The 22,715-nt window shown below is 41.7% G+C and overlaps 1 protein-coding gene across 1 annotated transcript in view; it reads left to right on the top strand.

The window, feature by feature from the left end:
- Window positions 1-2,081: 2,081 nt before the first annotated feature.
- The window catches only part of ABCB7 (ATP binding cassette subfamily B member 7), a 39,354-nt gene continuing 18,720 nt past the window's right edge, over window positions 2,082-22,715 (top strand). The window contains exons 1-5 of the mRNA XM_040084009.2: window positions 2,082-2,255; window positions 8,039-8,116; window positions 9,618-9,704; window positions 14,455-14,574; window positions 21,815-21,947. Coding sequence (XP_039939943.1) covers window positions 2,082-2,255; window positions 8,039-8,116; window positions 9,618-9,704; window positions 14,455-14,574; window positions 21,815-21,947 — 592 coding nt within the window. The remainder of the gene's footprint in view (window positions 2,256-8,038; window positions 8,117-9,617; window positions 9,705-14,454; window positions 14,575-21,814; window positions 21,948-22,715) is intronic.

Genomic DNA, 22,715 nt, shown 5'->3' with positions numbered 1-22,715 from the left:
CTCTTATCAAATATATTACATGTGAAAAAAATAAAATGGTACATTGTCTAACAATGACAAGGCTGAGCTGATGCAGGGGTTGTGAGGTTTGACAATAAATGTTTGCTGAGTGATTTTTAAGTCTCTGTTAGAGGCATTGGAGCTGTGAGATCCTGTGATAACACACTGCAGGGCTCTGTTATCCATGTGCAGGATGTTCCATGTAGCACATGTCCACAGAGCTTGACATGGTCCAAACACTGGACACATTTCACAGGGCTCGCAGCCTGTGCTGCATGTTGGATCGACCCATAAAGAATCACATGTGTGCACACAAACACTGTGCATGAAACCACTGCAGCAGTGCATGTGGGAAAACTGCAGAAACATTTAAAAGCACTCAAAAGATGCTGCCATGTTGGCCAGTCTGTCTGTCCAGGCTATCCCAGAGTTGGGATTATCCCATTTTGCCTGGTCAAACTTCCATGTAGAGCACAGCACAGAGAAGAAAGCAGGTGTATGGAAGCCAGAAGCCCAGAATTCCTGTTTATCCCTCTGAACGATGCCACGGGGCGGCACTGTTCAGACCCAGCTCTCCCAAATGCAATTATGATGAAGAATTAGATTAGTGCCAGAAAAATGTCGCCTCTGTCGTTTGAAGTGGATCCTGGTCAGGAGCAAAGTTGCGTATCAAAGCACAGACTAGAGAAATCCTGCCTCATTAAAAATCAACTTTAAGCCAATTGTACTCTTCCTTTCTGTCTGTCTGTCTGTCTTTCTCCCCTGCAAATGAGCTTACAACTCTCCCTCAAGGCAAGAGCATCAGCAGTCAAGCTCTGGTAGCTTTGAAGCAATCTTTGTGTGATTAGAAATGCCACACAGTTACAGCCTTCTGACAGCTCCGCATGCTAATCACATGGGAGTATATAGGCCACTGGAAATGTAATCCATGGCATAGCTCTATCTTCCTAAGTGGGTGTTTAATTAGGAACTGTACTATTTCTGCATTATTCTGGCTCAAAGAAACCATGGCTGAGCTGTGTGGGCTGGAGGGGGCCTCTGAGATAGCTTAGAACTTAACTCTGGGAAGGGTGTGGAATACAGGATTAGGTCTGTGTCGAGATGTATCGTCCCACATGCCATCTACACCTTCCCCTCTGGCCTGTGCTCTCTCATGGTGCTCCAGGCCAGAGCTTTTCTGCACCCCAGGCAAGGAAATGGCCTACGCAGCTGCTCTCTGTGGGACCCAAAATCCAGAGGGACTGTGTGCCAGCTCGAGCACTTCTTTCTATCTGCGGAGATGTTCAGTGTCCAGCTGCATGAGGACAGAGTGTGTGAGTGCTACCAGCAGCTTGGAACAAGCACCCTGTATCAAGTACTGACACAGCTGCTGACCAGCATGAGTGATGCTTGCAGCTGTGTGGTTTGTGCCGAGGACACCCATATTCCAACAGCACAGTCCCTCAAAGAGGAGGCTTTTATCTGCACAATCAGAACAGAAAGCCTTCTGAGAGGGGCATGGCTCAGAACGGCCTGGTTCATTCTGGCTCAGAAGGGCCTGGTTAATTCCCAGCCCGGCAGGGGTGTGCCTGTCCCCCTCAGGGTGCCATGGTAAGACTGAGAGCAGCCCCTTTCTGGATGCTGTCTGGGACAGGACAAGGCAGCCCCTCTCACCGAGTGCTTTGGTGAGGCTGAGAGCTGCTTCCCTCTGGGCACCAGGGTGAGGCTGAGGGCCGCCCCTCTCTGGGCACCATGGTGGGAATGAGGGTTGCCTGTCTTCGGGCACCATGGTGGGGCTGCAGGCTGACCCTCTCTGGGCACCATGGTGGACTTGAGGGCAGCCCGTGTCACAATGCTATGGCGGTACTCAAAACTGCCCATCTCGGGGCCCCACGGTTAAGGGCAGCCCCTCCCACAGAATGCTAGGGGAAGCCCAAGGCAGCCGCTCTCCGTTCGCTACGATAGGTCTGACCTCAGCACAACTCGGCTCCCGCCACGGCGCGCTCCCCTCAGGACGGCCAGACCCGCCCCGCCCCGCCCCGCCCCGCCCTCCCGCGGGTCCGCCGCCGTCCCACAATCCCCTGCGCCGCGGCCCTCGCAAGATGGCGGTGCTGGGGGCACCGCGGGGCCTGGCGGCCGCAGCCTCCCGCAAGCGGCGGCTGCTGCTCGCCCTGGCCCTGCTGCGCCCGCCGCCCGCCGCCGCCGCCGCTTGCTTCTCCGTGGGGACCGTGGGGAGCGGGCGGCCACGATTCCGAGCCTCCCCGGGGGGCGCACAGGTGTGTGGGGGCGCCGGGAGGGCGGGCGAGGGGCTGAGGGGGCGCCGGTGTGTGAGAGGGCTGAGGGGCGGGCGGTGAGGGGCTGAGAGGGCGCCGCTGCCCGCAGCGCTGTTCCGCCGGCTCTGCGAGCACCGCCCGGTTCGTCCTTGCCTTGCCGGTATCGGGGGACGCGGGGGGGACCGGGGGCTCCCGGAGGCCGGGACCCGCGGGGACACGCGTGACGAGGGGCCGGGGGTGTCGTGGGGTCTCTTTGGGGACAAGCGTTAAAACCCACAGAGTCTTTGAACGGATGGGGAATGCGTGTATAGTGAATAACTTGTGCTGACAGCTACTTCTGCCGTTATTTGCGGAAAGGGAGTTGGAGTTGGAATGCTTTCTGTCAGCTATGGAAGGCTGTAATATGTCCTAGTGAATTATTTTTTATTACAAGTAAAGTATTGAGTACTTCGTCTCAAACTAAGTCCGGCTTCCAGTAATTCACGTACATTTTTCAAAGTGGCTTAAGGAAGTGTATCCCAAAGACTGAGGGAATGAACTTTCATAAACTCTCAGCTTTTAATTCTCTTTGGTAATAAACTTTTTTATCCCCTCAGATTACTGCTGTTTATGAATAACTTTTCTTTGTCAGCTGCCTTGATTAGTTTTTCCTGACAGGCAGAATTCTGTCAGGGACTACAGTCAACTTTATGTTACTAGATGAGATAAGCAGGGCTGAAAGGGTAAATTTTGGAGGTTTTAATTTTGGAACTTGTGCAAGAGGCTGAGAGCTAAAGTCGATGCAGATCAAATATTTTACCCATGTATTTGCATACATTAAAATATACCTGAATAGTCAGTATTGTCTGGTGTTCTTGGAGACGTATTTCAGCTGTTAGGGAACAAACAGCAATGTTATCATGGTGATGAATACATGTATTAATTATATCCCTGCTTTCCTTTTGAATGACTTTATTTTCATGTGAGAAATGCCAGTCCCTGCTGATCAGTTTTAATTGCCACGTGTCACTAAATGTGGATTTGCACTAGATTTGCTGAACTAGAAAGCTAATACTACACCTGTGGGATATGTGTTCATCTCTTTGGCTTTTTAGCTCTAGGCATTTTTGTGTTTAGAAAGTGGTCAATTAATACATTTTTTTAATAATCTGGTAATGAGTTGTCACTTTTGCATCAAGCTCTATTTGGCTGAAAATTAGAATTCATGAAATGCACGAGCATTTATTTTATTAAACAAAAACTCTAACAGGAAGCTCAAACTTCAGTGTTCTGGACTTTTTTGATTATAATGCCTTTCAAAATTTTGGGACATGTTTTTTCAAGCATCTAATTAAATTTGCTGACAGAGGAAGAGGTGTTGTCCTGACAGGCAGGGTTTTACAGAGGGACACACCTGCTGTGGCACAGTCACACCAGAGCTCCTCACTGCTGGGGTAAAACCCAAACTGGGAGTGAACTCCACAGCCACAGTTCTGTTTTAATTAATGTAATTACACAAATGGCAGAGGTTTGTGGCGGCAGAGCTGTGTCAGTTGAGAGTTGTGTCTGTTATGGCTCAAGCTGGTGAACAGGACAGCCGTATCTTAACTGCTGAGGAAAAATGGGATTAGAGGAAGGAAGAAGCTCTGGTGAAATGACTGTAAGAGCAAAGTTGTAACCATTCTTGAAAAAGTTAATTTCAAAGACTTGGCTCTGATACTTGCCTGCTTTACATTCAAGTAGTACTTGGTCTCCTGTCCTCATAGTTTCATGTCCATTGTAATTTCTTTTTTAGAAGCTTACACTTAATTGTAAGCCTAGTTGTATTATAAAACAGTGTATGTCTTTTCTATGGCACTTAATATCATGAGAGTCAAATACTGTAGAGTCGTTTGGGTGCTGTTGCATTGCAGATTCAAAACTTTTTTTCCCTCACACTTATATTTTTCAGTAGTTTTGATTAGAGTCTTCCTTTTCTGAATACTAGGGTATGTAACATTTGTATCCTGGAGAGGAAAAAAAGCTAAATTTATGGAGGGGGAAAAACAGGTTTCATAAATATGGTGGAACTGGGATCAGGCCTCATTTTTTTGATATTGAGATCAGTTTGTATTTCCATAACTACAGCTCCATCAGTTCACTCTCCTGTGGTTGGAGCAGGCAGGGCTTCATCATGTCAAGACTTGTGTTTGGAATTTAGGATCTCTGCTGAGTAGAGAGCTGGCACATTGGCTTGAGTTTCATGAGTAACTGAACAATTGCTGTTGTGTTTTTTTTTTCTGGGAAACTTTTTTTTTGAGGGGGGGGTAGAAATTTGCCTGTATCTAAAATAAAAGCAGTGAGAAAGTCTGTTCAATGTAAATACGGAAATGAAATTAATCTAGAAGTTAATTAAATTAGCTAAATGGAAAGAAAATCGCTTTTGACTGGAAGGGTCTAACAGCCCTTAACTAAGGATAATAATTTTGCTAGGAATCTTTGTAAGCAAAGAAATACACTGAGGAGTTTCCTTCGGGGAGAACTTTGGCAGTTGTAGAAAGCAGGGCTGTGTAAATTATTGTAACTGTAACGGTACAAAATAGAGACTTGCCTTCCATTATCTTGCCCTTCCAGCTGCCAGTGATAAAGAGCTTCTGCATAGCTTAAAAATATCCCTTGCTCTGGAAGGGGTTGCAAGAGAAATTTCAGGTATTTTTGGTACATTTATTTATATTTTACCTCGTTTTTTTTATTTGTTTATTTTCACCTGAAGCTTGGTCTGTTCTGTAAAATGGCACTGATGTCCATTGCCCAGACATTCCCTGTGTTTGTGTGTGTTGCTAAATTCTCTTCTCTGGACTCTGAAGGTGCAGCTGGACAGACTCTGGCAGTCAGCAATCCTCACTGGCAAATACCTGCTTTGTAAGGGGCTCTTTGAAATTCCCTGAATTTTCAAAATCCCTTTAGAGAGGAGGCATTGCTGCTGAGCAGAGCAGCCATCCCATATGTCTGCCTATAAAAATGGACATCTAAAATTGCTGTGAGGATGGGTGCTCCATCCCTGGAAGTGCTCAAGGCCAGGTTGGATGGGCTTGGAGCAGCCTGCTGTTGTGGAAGGTGTCCCTGCCCATGGCAGAAGGTGACATTGGATGTGCTTTAAGGTCCCTTCTTTTGCTCTGTACACATCTATCCAACTGTCCAGAGCAACTGCACATTGGCCACTGATAAATGTAGCTTCAGTTAAGTTTATTTTGTTCATACTGGTGACAGTTTAGCCTATCTTTATACCAGAGAATTTTCACCTTTTTCTCTCATTTTCTTCCAGTCTTTCCTATTCATCATTTCTTTTTTTGCCTTGTAAACTCAGCAGGATTAACTGTGGGGCTTAAATGCTGCAGAAGAACTTGAATTCCACCTTCAGTTATCTTTTCTGTTATCGTTAGTTTAAAAAAAAATCCCCGTGAGACGAGTGCAGCGTGTCTGAAGCACAACATATCATATTCCAGAGAGAAGCTTCTGAGTGTGGGTTTGACCTTGCACAAATGTGTTTAATCCCTGTTGTTTGTTTGCATTTGTAGTATTTAAACTACTACCCACAGTCATGACGCTTTAACAACATGACTTTTATGTGCAATCAGTACTAGACATCTGTTTCATCCTTTAGAGCTTATAGAATCATATCCAAAAATACATTAAAAGAACATAATGGTGCAGAGTCAGGCATTCAGGAGTTAGGAAATGCCAGAATTTGAGCTCCCTGCATTATTTCTTAAGTTCTGAAATAAGCAGGACTTGCTCCTGGTTCTTTAAGGCAATAACCTGCTTCTTTTATGTGTTGGGATTAGATTCAGGTATGGCTTTTCGCTTTCCTTTGTAGTCCTAAAGCTCTTGGGAGCCCTGGTGAGGGGAAGTGAAGTCCTAAGTCTTCCTACAGGATGTGTGGAGGGTGGCAGGGAAAGCTTCAGCCCCTCTCATTTGGGCAGTTTTGCTGTCAGTACTGTGATGGTCAGAGGAATTACCGGTGAAGGAAATTGTTCACCTGAACTCTTTGTTGCTTTGCTCAGATTTGTTTTTAACTGGAGCCTGAGAGAGGATTGAAACCTCCAGTCTTCCAGGCTCAAGGCTGAAAATAAGAACAAGGTTTTTTTCTGTGTGTCTTGGGCAAAACCTTTAAAGTTTTTGCTGTCTTAACCCCATGACAGTTCATAGCTTCAATCAAGAAGTCAGGCTATCTATCTAATGCGGTAATTGAGACCACATCTGCTGGTGTTTCAGTAGAAGTTGTTTCTGTGATGTTGTTTGCTTCATATTTCAGTCAGAAGTGAACTCTGAGAATTTTGAGGTCAAAAGAGATGGATTTTTAGTAGAACATTTTTATGATGTCCTGTCATTCTAGAAAACAGTAATTAGCTGCTTCCAATACTGCTGAAGCATTATAATTTTTCCATTATATTTTCTGTTTGTGACATTGTCATTGTTCCTGTGGAAAGTGTCTTGCTTTAGATGGAATCCTGTGTGCTGAGAAAAAGCCGTCGAGTTATGAGTGCATCCACAATGAAATGCTTTAGAAATGCAACTCCTTTATTTAACCCAGGTCTTGGAAGTATCGGGATGGTTCACCCAGGCCAGTTAGCTCTACTAAATGCAAAATGTATAATTACGATGTTCACTCTTTCTCTGTATATAATGTCATAGAATAGAAATGTTTGGAATAGAAAGTGCATGTGATGACTTGTGGAGAAATGGTTTTAATTTTCTTTGAAATGACTCATGAAATTATTACTTGAGATATGTGTCTTAGGAAAAAAGGATGTTTAAGGCAAGATATAAAATATATGTTGAGGTTAAAATTACCCTTTTTTATAATCAAGTTCTTTTTTTTCCCCCTTTTTTTTTGCTGTTTGTCTTTGCCTTGGGCTGGTGAGCATCTCTTTGGCTCTTTTGGTCTTGATGTGGTTGTTATATGCAGTGAGGTGTGGGGTTAATACTGTAACAGAGCAGTGAAAGATTGAATATTGAGTGTCAGAGCTGATGTGTTACTGTCAGTGCTGACCAGGAGAGGTCCCTGTGTTTTGCCATGGGGAAGCACTGCCAGCCAGTCCCTCTGAGGAAAAGAAATGGTGCTTTTAAATGATTTTGGTCCTCTAAAATAAAAAAAATATAGCTTGCTTTGCAAGGTAACATGTAGAGCGTTGTGCAGTTGGTGCCAGCTGTGTATGACAGGTTAAGGTGCATGGAGGGATCTGTGAATATTGCATATATTGTGTCCTGGTAACCTGAAACTTGTTGCCAGCCCTGCTCCACTTTCTCATAGTCCCAGTGCTTCCCAGGCAGAAGCTGTAGCTTTGATTTGCTTTCTGGAGACAGGCATGGCATGAGCTGAGCTAAGAGGAATTGGGAATGGCAGAGCCCATAAGCATAAAAATAACATTTCTTAATGAAAAACAGGACAAAAGACTATTTGAAAGAATTCAGAAGACAACCTGGGAGAAAATTAAAATGAGAGGAAAGGGAAAACTGGGCTTTTGTTGTACAGAAGAAACAAAGTCTGATGAGAGTGGGGATTCAGGGAAGGGAAATTCAGTTCATTGTTGCTGAGCATTTCTGATGTGTGAATGTAATTTATTTTACAGCTGCTCCCCACCAATTTTCTTTTTCTGTGGTCAGTTGTTAAAAAACAAAGCCATCTGCCTTCTTTGCATGTTATGCTTGTTTACATAAACTACATGAATATTCTCTGAATGTGAAGTGCATGTTCTGCATGACTCTATTTTCATTTCTCTCTTTTTTCTTTTTCTTTTTTTTTCCCTCCCTGTTTTATTCTGTAGATTCCACCAGTCTGCAGGCAAAGATCATGGCACAGTTTGGGAGGGAATTATTCAAGGCCATTATTGGAGCATTCAGAGGTGGGTATAAATTGTTCTTCCAACTTGCAGGTCATGAGAAACATGAGATGCCTTGGAGCATCTTTCAGTTTTGACTGCTGTTACTTTTATTTCTTTTTAATTTCATTATTTACAGTTCTGAAGTTAAATGGCAAGTTTCTGAAGTCTTTTTGAATCTCTGCAAGCTAATGTTAACACATTAACTAACTAACACAGTAACTTCAAAAAAGAGTTCTTAAAAGTGTGGGTTTTGCGTGGTGATATTTAGATCCATTTATTAAGCACAAAAAAATTCCCAGATAAGGAACAGCCAGGTAGGAAACACTGAATTTTCCTTCAATATGTAGGGCTTTATTCCTTCAAAATTCTGCTTAAGTTGTAGAGCATTCTCATAATTGAGTGCCAGGATGTCAGGCTCTTACTCCTATGAGGTCTGCTTGCCTTAAAACCAGTGCAAACACAGGGAAGATGCAAATTTTCCTGCTCATGGGAGAATTATTGCACATTTCTGAGTAATATACTTGTTTGAAGGAGGCTGAGAAATGTTATTTGTCTTGCTTTTCTTTTTTTTGTTTTTAATTATAAAATAATAACCACTCATAACTGACTTAAGCAGCTAAAATCTTTTGAGGGTCATTGTGACTTCAAAGCATGAAATCTACTTAGATTGGGTTTTTTATAATGTTTTGCTTTAAAATGTGAAAAGTGACATTTTGATCTGAGAAACCCTGTGGTCTGCCATCAACCAACGTACATGAAATAAGATTGCTAATGAGCTTTTACATAACTTGAACCTGGAAACTGTGAACATGTTGCAAATCTTTTAAACAAACAGCAAATTTTTTTCAGAAATGCTTTAACAGGTCCATTGTTTGTGGCACTTTGAACTTGGAAAAATGCCTGGTGATAGCGAGTTGTTATTTTTTAGTATGTCTACATGCATAAATAAATTTTCTCCAGGGTATCTTGGCTACATGCTAAGAGAAGTGAGCATTTGTTTTTAACAAGCAGGTTCTTTTCCACACTGCCCCTCTACACGGATTGCAGCAGGGCCTCTGGAATGGGATGACTTGTGCCCATTCCCACCCTGGTAGGAAACACAAGTTTTGAAGCAGATTCATCTATTTATTTTGCTCTCAAGTAAAGTTACTCTTACATACATGGAAAGAATATTGCTTAAGTGTGTTCCACTTTAGATATTAATGTGCCTGAGTATGGTTATTCTCCAAAACCTCAAGTTTTTTTCTGTGTTCTTCAGTTCATTTTCAATATTTAAGGGTCTGTTATGTTTCCCTCCTGGCTGCTTGGAGCATGCTCTTTGCTGCTGGGATTATTACATCTCTTTTTTATTATTATTTTCTTAAGCAAGGCAAGGTTTTTAGAGGGAGGTGAGATCTTTTATTAAAGCAAGTTTAAACTGTTTGATGATGAGGGAGGTAAAACAGGCCAGTAGTTCTTTCTGCTGGCTTTTATGTGCCTGTTTCCTGAGGTTCTTGCAAACTGACTTTTCATTTTCACACAGATCCTGCCCAGATGGCAACTGATAGAGAAGAGGATGTGTTGGCATGGCCATGCTGGTGGAGGGCTTCACACAGATCCAAAGGAAGGGGTAAAACTTGCTCAATTATTATTGCTTTTTAAATAAAAAATGTTACCAGCTTCCCCAAAAAAACTAAACCTAAAAACTGAGGACCTCAAGCAACAATTTGTCCAAAATTCTCTTGGTAGATATATAAATATTGTAGTTGATACTGTTAAATTGTCAATGTAGACTTGCTAGCTCTTGAATCACCAAGTGTTTATGATAATGGTGTTGAAAGGCTTTATTTATTTTATTAAAAATACCATTTTACTGTTGCACACTCCCTTGAAATTGGCCTGGATTAGATTCTTTGGATGGAAAATATGTTTTCTTGTCATTCACTGGTTTGTTGATCTTGCTTGTGGCTGATATTTCCCTGTGACTTGGCAGACAGGATAGTGGAAATCAGCTCGTGGGTTATTGCATCAGTTGGTAGAATCACACTTGAAATGGGAGGGGAGAGAAGCAATTAATCTGTGTGTATTTTTACTTGGAATTAATGGTAATACATCTGGTATATTTTGACTGTATTTCTATTCAGGAAGCACATTAAAGTAATGATGATGGTATATGAGGAGAAGCAGGATCTTTTATTAGACCAAATGATTACAATCAGAAAATGAGGAAAACTTTTGGTTAAAACAGGACAGTACCAACTGTGTGATTAAAATTGCCAAATCAAAGCTCTTGAGTGTACAGAACTTGCATCTTCTCATTTCCTGGGCACACTTATTTCTGATGCTTTGTGTATTTGCAGAATCATTCTGATTTTGTGAATGGTTATAACTTGCTTAAATTTGGGTGGAATCTTCCCTAAGATTAGTGAAGACCACATTGATGACAAACTGAGTTTTCAGTTTTGGAATCCTGGTCTTTCAGGGCTGCTCTTCTGGTTTAACTGTTCTGAGAGTGTCTCTCCTACAGCCTCAGTTGTAAAGAAATTGAAGAGTTCAATTTAGGATTTGCTTTCAAGTTTTCATCTGAGAGTTGTCCCTTCATTGTATCCAGACCTGTTTGTGCTACAGGCAGAAGTCAGCAGAGGTGTATGTTTTATTGTAAGAGGGAATTTCATAACCTGAGGTGCAGCCAGCTTGTTTTAGTAAACATCTGTGATCTTTTCTGCATGAGGCACAGGGGGAAACTAAATAATTGGGCACTGACTCCAGTCAGTGGTACCAGTGGCTCTGCATGTAATGTTAACTTCAGGCTCATTTTAAGACTCTCCTTGCAACAGGTGTAAGCTCTTTTCAGAGATTTCCTGGGCAAAACCGACTTCAAACCTAACTGATTCTCCTTCTCTGTTTCACATATTTAAATTCCAGGCTTTTCTCTGGTCAGAAAGGAATTGGAAGGTTCTGTTTACTACAGCACAAGTAGCCTTAAGGGATGTTGGATGTTGCTTAATGCTAAAACTCTCTAGCAATATGTTATCCAAAAATTTTGATGCCAGATGATATTTTTTTAATTTGCTGGCAGTGTAAAATTCCATTGGCATCCTCCCTTCAGCCACTACTTGCAGTTATTCCTGTATAAATCAATCCCTTAACTTCTTTATTGCAATAAATGCAGCTGTAACGTGGTTAATATAGGACATGGTCAGTTAAGGCTGTTATCTAACTAAACAAATACCAGCTGTCCAGGAGAAAGCAGCAAGAACCAGCTGTGGAAGAGGTGAAATGTGTGAAGAGTGGAAAAAAAAACCAGGGTAACATTGGGTTTGCCAGGATTTTCTCAGCAAAACTGAAGGGAAGGAATTATTCTGCTGCTCTGAGTGCAGTTCCTGTATCTCACTTATCCATGCACTTGTATTCAGTGTGTAAAAACACTGGCACCCCCTTTACCACATCTTTTTCCCCTAGGATTATACCTGTAGGAGAACTGCAGGTGAGATACCTGTCAGCTCTATTACACCTTTCCCTATTCCAGATTTTTTTCTGACAAACCAGGGTGCTCATTCTGACTTTGGGAGTGACATTTTAAATTGCCCCTTTTATAGCAGCTTCTGCGGGTACAGAACTGAATCCTAGGGATGAGCACAGAGGGAGGGGTACATTACCTTCATCTCACATGTAGCTACTAGAGAAACTTACACTTTTTAAAATTTCAAAAATAACTTTTACTTACAGCAGTGGCTGCTGTGCTGAGTGCTGAGATCAGAGCTGGTCTTTACCGGCTTTGGGGATTTTTTTGGTGGTGGTTGGGAGAATGACCTCATGCAGGGGGAAAAACTTGTGCTGGTACAATAAAAGGGATGGTAGAGCTCCCTGAGGGAGCACACAGGGAGCCAGAACTGTGTCTTTCTCTCTTCATCAGCAGTGACAGCTTAAATTCAAGTCAAACTACCACTTTTGACAGCTCATCATCCTGGCACAGGCTTTATCCACCAAGTGACAGGGTCAGCCCAGTGAATGCCATGCAGTGCTCAATAACCATGGAGAGGAGAGGAATTATGGCCTTCTTATTTTTCCCCCTCTTTAGGTATTTTAAAAGGTCCAGAACCTGGATTGGGATGGGTAGAAGGCACAGGAATTTGGTCAATGGTCATTCTTTTGCAAATAATCTGCAGTATTGCATAGTGTGGTTTAAAAACGTGCTGCATTCAGAAAGAGGAAAAGGCTTTCATTCTTTGCTCCCTGATGTATTTGATCTATAGTATTTTTACATCCATTTCTTGCATTTCTGTAGAAATAAACCTTGAAAGAAAATGTAAAACATTACTGCCATTTAAAAAGAGGTAAAATAAATTCATCTCGTAACCTTTTTATGTACCTCAGAGAATCAAAAAAGGGCCTGAGTCCATTGAACAGATTGCTCATTTTAATTCTTAATGTTGCCACTTGCATATTTAAACAATTTTTAAGTCATGTTTCTGTACGACAGTAACGTTTATTTCATGGTAAACTTTGATGTAATGTGTGTGCATTTTGCATCCTTTGATATTTCTTCTTGTTCCTTTGCTAGGCCTTTGGCAAATGAGTGGCTGCCTCCTGACTTTTTTCTAAATGGATTTACTTCTGTCACAGTTCAGAGCCATGAAAAAAAGGAAATAGATTCCTTGTTTGCAGCCAATATATTTTGTTCCTTTTAATAGCTTTTCTGTGCAAAGTCTGCCTAGCCAATAGCAACATATAATTAGAACTGCTCTGATTGCACTTTTGTATCCTTTGTGTTAATGTGGTACCAATTTTTTTTAACTTCCTTTTAACCTGTAAGTGGTGATCAAAGGTATTTTCCACATGTTTGAACTGCTTTTTATGCATATCCTTGGCTCAAATGGAAAGATTCGTGTATATGCTGCAGCAGAAATCTCCATCTTTTAAGTGGGTAGGACACAACAGAGGCACTTTAGCATCCTCTCTCCACTGACAAATCTTCCATCTATCCATTCTTTAAAAGCAGGTTGAAATGTGCTTATCCTGTGTAATGTCCCCATACATTTGCAGTTGGTGACAAAATGCCTTGGTTTTGCTTGAAGCCGTGACTAGAAGAACTGAGATGAATTTCCTGGTGCTTTTAAAAGCTTACCTTTATAGGATTGGCTTCCCTGGTTGCCTCAGCAATTTTACCTTTTAACAGACGTCTCCTTTCTGGCTTATTCACCCCAGACCTTAACAGAGAATTTCTTCTCTAATTTGGTTTATCCACAAACAGTAAGATTTATTATAATACTCCCCCTTCCTACTGACTTCTGTCACAAGAGTCATCTTTGAAAGATGTGCACTAACTTTTTGTTTTCCTCCCTCCTCTCCACTACAAACTATTGCCTGAAATGGAGCGATTAGCTAGATTAGCTGCCCTTGCTTCCCTCCTTTGTGTCTTAGATAACCCTCGTGTCTTTCAAGTTAACCCCAGTGCAGCCAGCCCAGAAAAATGCGTTGTTGATACTGGTGCTCTGTGTTGCTGCACATCCTCTTGTTCTCAATTAGTTAATGTGGTTTAAGCTGCAGATAAGAGTTCAGTGGGATAACCAGAAGTGTCAGTGATAGACATGTGTCCATCTGGAAAATAACCTACATTGCAGTAAAAAAATACAGCAACCAAACCCAACAACAGAAAAATAATCCCAAAGCAAAACTTAAAATAAACCCAAACAGAGAAAGCAATGTTTTTCAAGCTGTCTTGTGTAATGGATTGTGCTCTTACTTAGAGCAAAATTTGAGATTTGGGGGAGAACCTATTTTAAGAATTCAGTTAAAATTGATAGAACCAGTTAAGCCAGCACATGGCCGTGTACATCTTCTGCCTTGTGAAGTCTGATTATCCAATGTCAGGGAATGTTCTCCAAATTGTTTAGGTTTATTGTGGACCTTTCAGGCTTCCTTCTTGCCTTAATTATTTTGTTAATTTGTTAATTTTTTTGCATTTCTCTCCTGTTATTTCTAAGCTATTTTAAAATATCTTCCAAAAAAGAAGTAGCAAGCTCTTGAATTTTGTACAGCAGTCTTGAGGAGATAAAAGAGAAGGGTTGGTTTGTTTGTTCTGTCAGGTGTTTCAAGATGGGGAATTGTGGCTTTCTGTGTTTGAGTTGCAGCCAGCCAGACCCGCACTCTGGAGAACATGGAACCTTTTAATGGCGTGTCATGGATATAAACCTAAGAACTTCCAGCTTGAAATGTCCGTAGGCAATCCTAGTCTCAGACATTGTCAAGTGTCTTCTGTTTCCTTTCCAATAAAATACAGAAGTGATCCAAATGTATAAAATTCCTTCTTATTTCTAGTTCCTTTACTTCCCAAGGTCTCTTTGTCAGGCAGTGCTTTTGTTTGTCCTTTCCCACAGCTGAAGGAGATCGATGCCAGGAAGATCATCCGGGCGATGCTGTCCTACGTGTGGCCCAAAGACAGGCCGGACCTGCGGGCCAGGGTCGCCATTTCCCTGGGCTTTCTGGCAAGTGCCAAGGTAAGGGCGGGTATTTGTTGTGCTCTCACGGGTGCTGTTCATCTGTGCAAGGAATCATTTTCTTTTCTAGTATTTAAGGGCTTTTCTGTAAAGATGCCTGGGTTTTTCACGGGAGCATATGTGAGAAATAATAGTTTGGATTTTGGAGCAGGGTGTATGTGCAGGTGATACCCACGTGCGTGTTTAGGGGGGTGATGATGACAACCGGAATTTTTGTTTCCCTTGATCAAATTAGTTTAGCCCAGGATTTTCCAATGCTGCTTAATGATTTACCTCAGAAATTACAGGAAATGGGAGTTAAAGACTGTTCTTCTCTTCTTGTGTGGTGCTGTCAGACAGGATTTCTTCAAGGCTCTGTGCCCGTTCTCCACCCTGAACTTGATCAATGTGTTGGTGCCTATTCACAGGTCTTGCTGTGCTGTGGAAAGGGGATTTGAGCTCCACTCCGTTGATATTTCTCTATGAGATAACAGAGGAATTAATTGTTTTTGGGACTCCTCTGATCTCCTAATATGAGAGAAGCTGGTATAACCTTTTGTATTTAAAAACCCTGCTTTCATTCAAATGATTTTTCATGTAGTCTTTGATTATGAAATGGAGCATTGCTCTTATTTTTATTTCATTATGTGAAAGGATCTCCTATTCTTACCTGCAACAACATTAGTGTTTATTCGTTCTTTCAAAGAATTTGGCATGCAAAAGTGTACTGCAGATTAAAAGGGGTTATAACTCAAATTCTGTGCAAACCTTGTGGAAATAGTTCAGAAGAGCAAATGTTAGCTTCCTTTTGCTTTAAATTTAAAAAAAGAAGAAAAATTTGATTGCAAAATACTGGGAGGAAGTTTTGTGAATTCCATTGAGACACAGCTCAGCTGGGTTGCTTTTAAGTACAGCAATTTTAACCAAACATAAAGCTAATATTAGCACTCAGCACCATTGCCATGTTATGAAAAGAGAGGAGAGACAAATTTCAGCTCTGTAGGTGTTAAAAGAGGAGTGCTTGGGAGAGAAATGTGCTCATTTCTGTGAGCTGAAGAGGAATTGCTGGCCTGCAGTGTTTTCTCAAGAGGTTTTTATCTCTCAGGTACTCGTGGGTACTGTCTCCAGCAGATATTTGGGTTGTGCTGCAGTTCAGGATGCTGCTGATAATGCAGGTGATGACATGCAGAATATGGCTGGACTGTGTAAGCGAGCTTTCCCCCTTTTTGTGTGGGCAAAACACACAGCAATGCTTTCCACTACATTTTAAAACTCTGGGGAAAAACTGCTCAAAATGCAGATGCCTTGAGGTTTTGTGATGTAGATCTACCAGGTGGATATGAAAATTATTCTAACTCACTTCCTTTTTAAAGACTCTTATTAGTAATGTTAATAGTAATGTGAAGGCAATTTTTAAATGTTTGAAGCATTTTTTCCTTTTCTTCTCCTCACTTCCCTATTCCCTAATTTGTAGTGTTACATGAATATGATGGAGAATGTGAATCCAGTCTCTAATCCTGCATGTGGCAGCACTGTACCCTGCCTTTAAGAAATCTTATTAATGTTTCAAGCAGTTTTCTGGGATGTTGAGAAAACAAAATTGATGACCAGAATGCCTTGGCTCTTGCAAACAGCTCTGTATTTGGTGTAAAAAAGAGCTATTATACTTCTGTTGAGAGAGAGAGATGTTTCCCTCATCAGAAAATCATTGAACTGCTCTTTGGGGAAGTAACTGGGTATTTGGAGCTCTTAAGTTTCCCACTTTACGTTTGTACAAGGCAGTCCAGAAGCCCTGATGTCCAGAGCAGGCTCTCAGAAAAAAGCAGAAAACCTGTTGAGCTTTGCCCAGGTTTTAGGAGATGCTTGTTAAAAGCAGAAGTGTTTTGTGAGAACGTTTGTTTGGGCAAACAGGGATTTCTTTGGGAAAACACACAGCAAGCTCTCTGTGGAAAATATATATTATAACTGGCAGGGGGGGAAATTTCACAGAAGTCTTGTAGCTGTCCTTTGCTACTGTTCTTTGTTTTGTTCTGTCGTTCCAAAGCTGTTTGGATAACTGCAAATTAGAGTTATCCCTCATCTTAAGAGCTGTGCTCACTCTTCCTTTTTGGGAAGAACTTTTCCTTGAATTGCTTCATACTTTACACGTACTGTGTGCGTGTCAGTGTGACATGAGTGATGTGCATTAGTTCATTCCAGAGCTGTAGTGTGTCTGTCACATCTTTGAGCCCTGAGCATCTGCTGCCCTTCCAGAGCACAGAAAAGGTCACTTTGTCCTGGAGAAAATGCAGTACAAAGTAGTTTACCTGTATCTTTCCTGGACCGTGTGTAATTGTGTGTGGTTTCCTCATTATCCCATTTGGGAGCCCTTTGTTCTGCTTGCTTGTGAGGTTAATTACAGTGCACTCCACAGACCACACAAGCTGTTTGTTAAAGTTTTTCTGCCATATAATTGTGTCAGCACAGGAACACCAGCATGTTTTTCTCCTCACTGCAGTCCTGGCCCGATTTCTTTGTTCACTATGGAACAAAGTGAATTCTGTGTCTGAAGGATTTACATCCTTATTGTGGATTTTGTCTAAAGGCCCCTCGTTCTGAGGGGGTTTGCACAGAGAACTGTACGGTCATGATGGCTGCTGCAGAAGAAACACTTCTGTATGCCTTTTGGCCAATTCCTTCTGAGCTTGACAAAAGATTTTCAGGTTTTATATCTCTGAATTTACAGTGTTAGGTTTCCAGTTAAAATACAGAGGCTGTAAGGTGGCTTCAGTTTTATTCTGAAAACTCGCAAGAATCACAGAGGACAGGTAGGTTATGAAATTGTCAGCCATGGGGTGAAAATGTAAGGAATACACCCCCAGTTTAATTTGGTTACTTACCCACAAAACTGCTGGAGTTCATTTCTCCTTGTCCTGCTGCTTGAGAAATAATTTGTCTCTTTAAATCTTCCAGTTCAGTAAAATTCACTTTCAAAACAAAAGCCAGTTCGTGTGCAGCTACTGAAGAGCCCGCAGTTACAGTCTGTCTTGATGCCTTTTGTGGGGTCCAGGTGCCTGCCATTGGACAAATTATTGTGATTTTTGGTTCCTTTTTGTCTCCACATAACTGCCAGTGGTATTGTGAGCCTTCAAAGCGAGCTGTTAGTATGGCTTTTTATGACAGGATGGAGTCTGCTCCAGGGCTAGTGAGGTCTTTTCTTCCTTGCGAGATTTGTTGTATTGTTATGACACACTTTAAATTTTTCCCTTAAATATTTATAGCCTATCTAGATGTGTGTGCACAATGTGAAGGACGCAAGAGGAAGGCAGGTGAGAGGAGTACACAGGGCATTATCTGTGTTTTCAGACACGTAGCTCAGCCTGCTCAGGTTCTGCATCTCTGGATTTTCTTTTTCTATGTTCTCCCCCCTTTTTTTGGCTTCTTTACTGGTGAATGTATAGCAAATGCTTCCTTACTTTTCTGTTTCTTGCCTTTTTCTTCTGTGGCACAAGGAAAAAAGTGCTCAGGCTTCTGAGGAGCTGCATTAAACACATGAATATGACAAAATCACTTGTCACCTCTGTCAGCCTGCAATGGGTTTTGGCCTCCTGGTCACAGACCGGGCATGTGTTATTCATGAGCCAAAGAATTCTTTCAGACTCTCTGCATTTCTACTGACTGCTAATTCCATAAGTTTCAGAACAGAAATGGTTGGCTAAGGAGGCAGGACACAAGGGTTGAATTGCAAATTCTGCCTGCATGCAAAGATAACGATATCTATCTGATCAGTGAAGCATGTTCCTGTGATCTCCGTGTTTGAGCTCTTTCAGGGGGCTCAGATGGAGTTAGATAATTGCAATAAACCTTTAGAAATCGTTAGCTTTTCGAGGAGGTTCAGGTGAAAAATATTTAAAATCGGTTTGGGTTTTTTCCCTACTGGAAAAAGTGTAGTTGAAGTCATTAAATTTGAAGAAGCCAGGTGCTTCTTCCCTCATGTGGAGCACATTTTGGAGCTTCTTTAGCAGTCTTGCCTCCACAGGGGATGGAGATTTCTGTGTGTATCTCCACAAATGGAGCTGTTGGGTGTGTGTGTTTATATTGGTCCAGAGATAAATCATCCAGTCATCTTCATGCCAGCGTTTCTCACTGAATTATTGGCAGAAGAACACTTTGCTGTGGACCGGTTTTATCTTGTTGGGGCTCAGCCTGTCATGAATTCATCATCTTTATTAAACAAAAAATGTTGGGAAAAGCAAAATGAAAGATAAGGCTGTTTGCCTTAAAAGTGGTGTAGTCCCGTGGGGGAATAAAGATGATATTGCACTGTCAGCTTAAAACAGTGCAGTCATTAAAAAAATGTTTAAACTCATTTACTCATGATTCATTCTAGGGCAACCTGCTGTTAAATGTGGGCAATTGAGTTGGGATGATTTCATGGGATGCTGTATTTGCTTTCCAATAAATTCAAGCAAGGATAAGCTATTAATTCAAACCCAGAAATAGAAAATGTACAAATTCATATTAAAGGAGTCTTTTTAATGGGAATTGTTATCAAGCTTTCAGGCATTAGGCAGAGGAGGGAAGCCTGTACAGATACATTGTGTAAGACAATTGTTTTTCATGGTAGATTTTCATGGTCTACCAAGGTGTGCTTAAAGCTTTTTGTTCTGTGCCAGCAAATACAAAGAGAACCGTGAATTTATGCAGAAGGATGAAATTTTGTTGCCATTACTATGAATGTGATCTCATTGACTTAACAAATTGAGTAGGAAAGGCCTGTTTCTAATAATGGCCTCTCATTTCTTGCTATAAACTTTGTAAGATTAACTTTTTTCTTTTTAAATTACTGGAAAGCAGACTGTCTTGATTGCTAATGAAATGCAATACCTTGCTGCCTTGTTCTTATTCAAGCTTTACCCTCCAGGAGTCAGAACAACTATAACCTGAGACCAGCCTTTAAATTTCATTTAAAACTCTATTGGGAAGAATTATATTGATGTAAAAGAGGACATTTCTACAGAATTGTAGGTTGTTACCGGTTAAATTAATTGTGAGTGGAGAACAGCAGTTTAAAGAATACATTTCTTTTCTTTAAATGGACTTTAAATATAACTGTAGTTCTATTTCAAAACTACCTGTAGTGTAGCACAGTCTAGTGAGGAATAAAATCCCTGCAGAGAGATTTGTGAGAATCTGCAGCAAATGAAGACCATCTGCATGACAATATTCTTATTTTCTCCTGAGAGGTGTCTCCCAGGAAAACCTGCACTTTGTCATGTTGGTTGTCATTTGAACACACATGGCAGTAGATTCATCTTTATTAAGAACAAAATGCCACCCCAAAATCGAGTTTCAGTATCTCTGAAAGAAAAGTGGAGTTGTTTGGTTATACTGAGGAAGGGAGAGGGATTTGAGGTTTCCTCAGTTCCTGTCTGGTAGAAGGGGAGCTGTGGCTGAAGGACTCTCAGGCTGCGCTGGACAATTTCCAGAGGAATGTTTGAAGTAGGACCTGATCTTTCAGCTGTTTTCGCTTTTCAGTCACGAACAAACCAGCACTAACCTCACCCAGGTACCCTCAAATCTCATGTGTCACCTCTCAGGACTTACCTAAATTATGCTGTGTTGGGAATTTTGAGGTGTTTTTTTATGATGTATTTCATAGGGGATGTGTGGGGGAAGAGGAGAAAATTAATTCCTTTCTCATTTGCATTTAAATCTTTAGCCTAAAACACTGTATAAAAAAATTAACAGCATAGATTCAAAAAACGAATTTATGGTTTTTTTCTTTAAATCTGTAGTTCACAAAAATATTTTCAAAACTCCAATTACTTTGCTTAATGAAATCTGTACCTTCCACTATTTGCCCTAATTTGTAAAACTGGGAATATTAGGTACTGGGACAGTCATTAGAACTTATGGATATCTGTCTTCCCCCTTGAATTTGGACTGAACTTAAGAATGATTTTATCACTCTTTTCTCTCAAAATCTCGTTTTATCCGGTTAATTTACAGTTTTTTCCCTGGGCTTTCAGCTCTGACAGATGTCTCTAAATACAATTGAGATCTAAGTGGGTATCCAAAACATTTGGTGGAGAGAGCTGAAATATCTGTATCAATCTGGTTTCTGTTTTTTGTTTCTTCTCGTGTAAAATAATTTGTCATCTACCCACAGGTTTTTTCCAAATACTAAGAAAAAAAAAAAAGCTAGCCCAACTTTAAGCAGTCAATTTGCTGTAAAGTATTTAAACATCTGCTGTGATTGTAAGATTGTAGGTCGTATTTGTTCAACTGCTAAAAAAGTTGTGTCCATATTTTCAAATCTTAACAGTAGGAGCAGTTTGAATTAAGAAATTCCATTAATTTTATGGAGTTTGTCTGTAAATTGCCTTTCTTATTGGTATAAGTGAGCAATTTAACAATGGTGCCTTAACAAGACCTAGGAATTTTATGTTTTCTATGAGGTTTTCCATATTTTCTTGTGCTACAGTTGTGCAAATAAAAAGCTGCAGAAGTTGGAGTGTTTGCATATCCATTTGTTTGGGGTTTCACATCGAGAGGGGCCACCACTGTTGACACACTGGGTGATAGGTGGTGGATGTGACTTTTTTGTTTGAAAACTCATATTTGTGCAGTAATCTGTAGTGTCTTACAGGCTGTACAGAAAGAATTTTGTGCTGCTGTGCCAAACCCCAGGGTTAACGCTGATACCAAGTTAATGTTTGGAGTGATGTTGCAGATGGGAAGCATTATTTAAATTTTAGGGGAGTATTAACAGAGACAAAGAAGGGGTTGGTTTATTGTCTTTGACTTCCCAGAAGCTTTGGTTTGATCCATCCCGGTTAGCAGCGTTAGCAAAGTGCAGGTGAGTGTTTTGCTGTGTAACAGAGCTTCTTCACACTGCATACTGTCAGCATCACAAGGAGCAAACATCCAAATGATGACGCAATTTAGTAGCCCTTTGTGTGCCATGTAGTGGCTGCTGCTTGATTCATTTCCTGGGCTTGCCCTGCTGTCTTGAGAGCTCAGCCTCACTTCCTGGGCCTTTGCAGTGTGGTTGTTGAGGATAGAAATCCATATTGAAAAGGAGACAAGTAACCCTGCAGTCCCAGCAGCAAGGATTTGACAGTGGAAGAGCATTGTGCTTGCAATAAAGAGCCAACTCACCTGCACTGAGTGCTGAAGGACTAAACAGAACAGCAGAGCAATTTCATAAAATAAAAAAAAGTCATGCTCCATACATGTTGTAATGCAAATGGTCTAACTGGTGTGCTCCTTTTTTCAGGCCATGAATATATTGGTTCCCTTCATGTTCAAATATGCAGTGGACAACCTCAACCAGGTGTCTGGGAACGTGCTCAACCTCGGCGATGCCCCAAGCACTGCGGCCACCCTGGCCACCGCCGTCCTCGTGGGCTGTGAGTGATCCCCAGTGGTGGATGGGAGTTGAGGTGTGCAGGGAGGGGCTCAGCAGAGCTCCTGCCCACGGCACTGCTGAGCATCACAGCTGGCTGTGAGTCACAGGATCACAGAGTGGTTTGGCCTGGAAGGGACCTTAAAGGTCATCCATGGACATCTCAGCTGTCCCAGGGTGGGATCCCTGTGCAGCCTGGCCATGGGCACTGCCAGGGATCCAGGGGCAGCCACAGCTGCTCTGGGCACCCTGTGCCAGGCCCTGCCCACCCTGCCAGGGAACAATTCCTGCCCAATTCCTGTTCCACAGGGAACAATATCCCATCCAGCCCTGCCCTCTGGCAGTGGGAGCCATTTCCTGTGTCCTGTCCCTCCAGCCCTTGTCCCCAATCCCTCTCCAGCTCTCCTGGATTCCCTTTAGGCCCTGCACGGGGCTCTGGGGTCTCCCTGGAGCCTCCCCTTCTCCAGGTGAGCGCCCCTAGCTCTGCCAGAACCCCCAGAGCAGAGGGGCTCCAGCCCTCAGAGTGTTGTAACTATTTCATAGTTACCCTGTCTTGATGTCTGTTCCAAATATTCTCTGACCTTGCTTCTGGTATTCCAATTAAAAAATGAAATAATGCTTACAGAAATTATTCTTGATGATAAATCCTGCCCTTTCTTATAGCCGGCTGCAAAAGAAACTGATTTAAATGTGTGCACAATGGTTTATAAATGAAAAATTGCATAAAGCTTGGGCCAATTAAGTATAAATTACCTTTGAACTAAAATTGCTG

This window comes from Hirundo rustica, chromosome 21, assembly GCF_015227805.2.
Source record: "Hirundo rustica isolate bHirRus1 chromosome 21, bHirRus1.pri.v3, whole genome shotgun sequence".
In the NCBI taxonomy this organism is placed as follows: domain Eukaryota; kingdom Metazoa; phylum Chordata; class Aves; order Passeriformes; family Hirundinidae; genus Hirundo; species Hirundo rustica.
The sequence above is the reverse complement of the archived record's forward strand: the minus strand, read 5'-3'. Positions and strand labels throughout refer to the sequence as shown.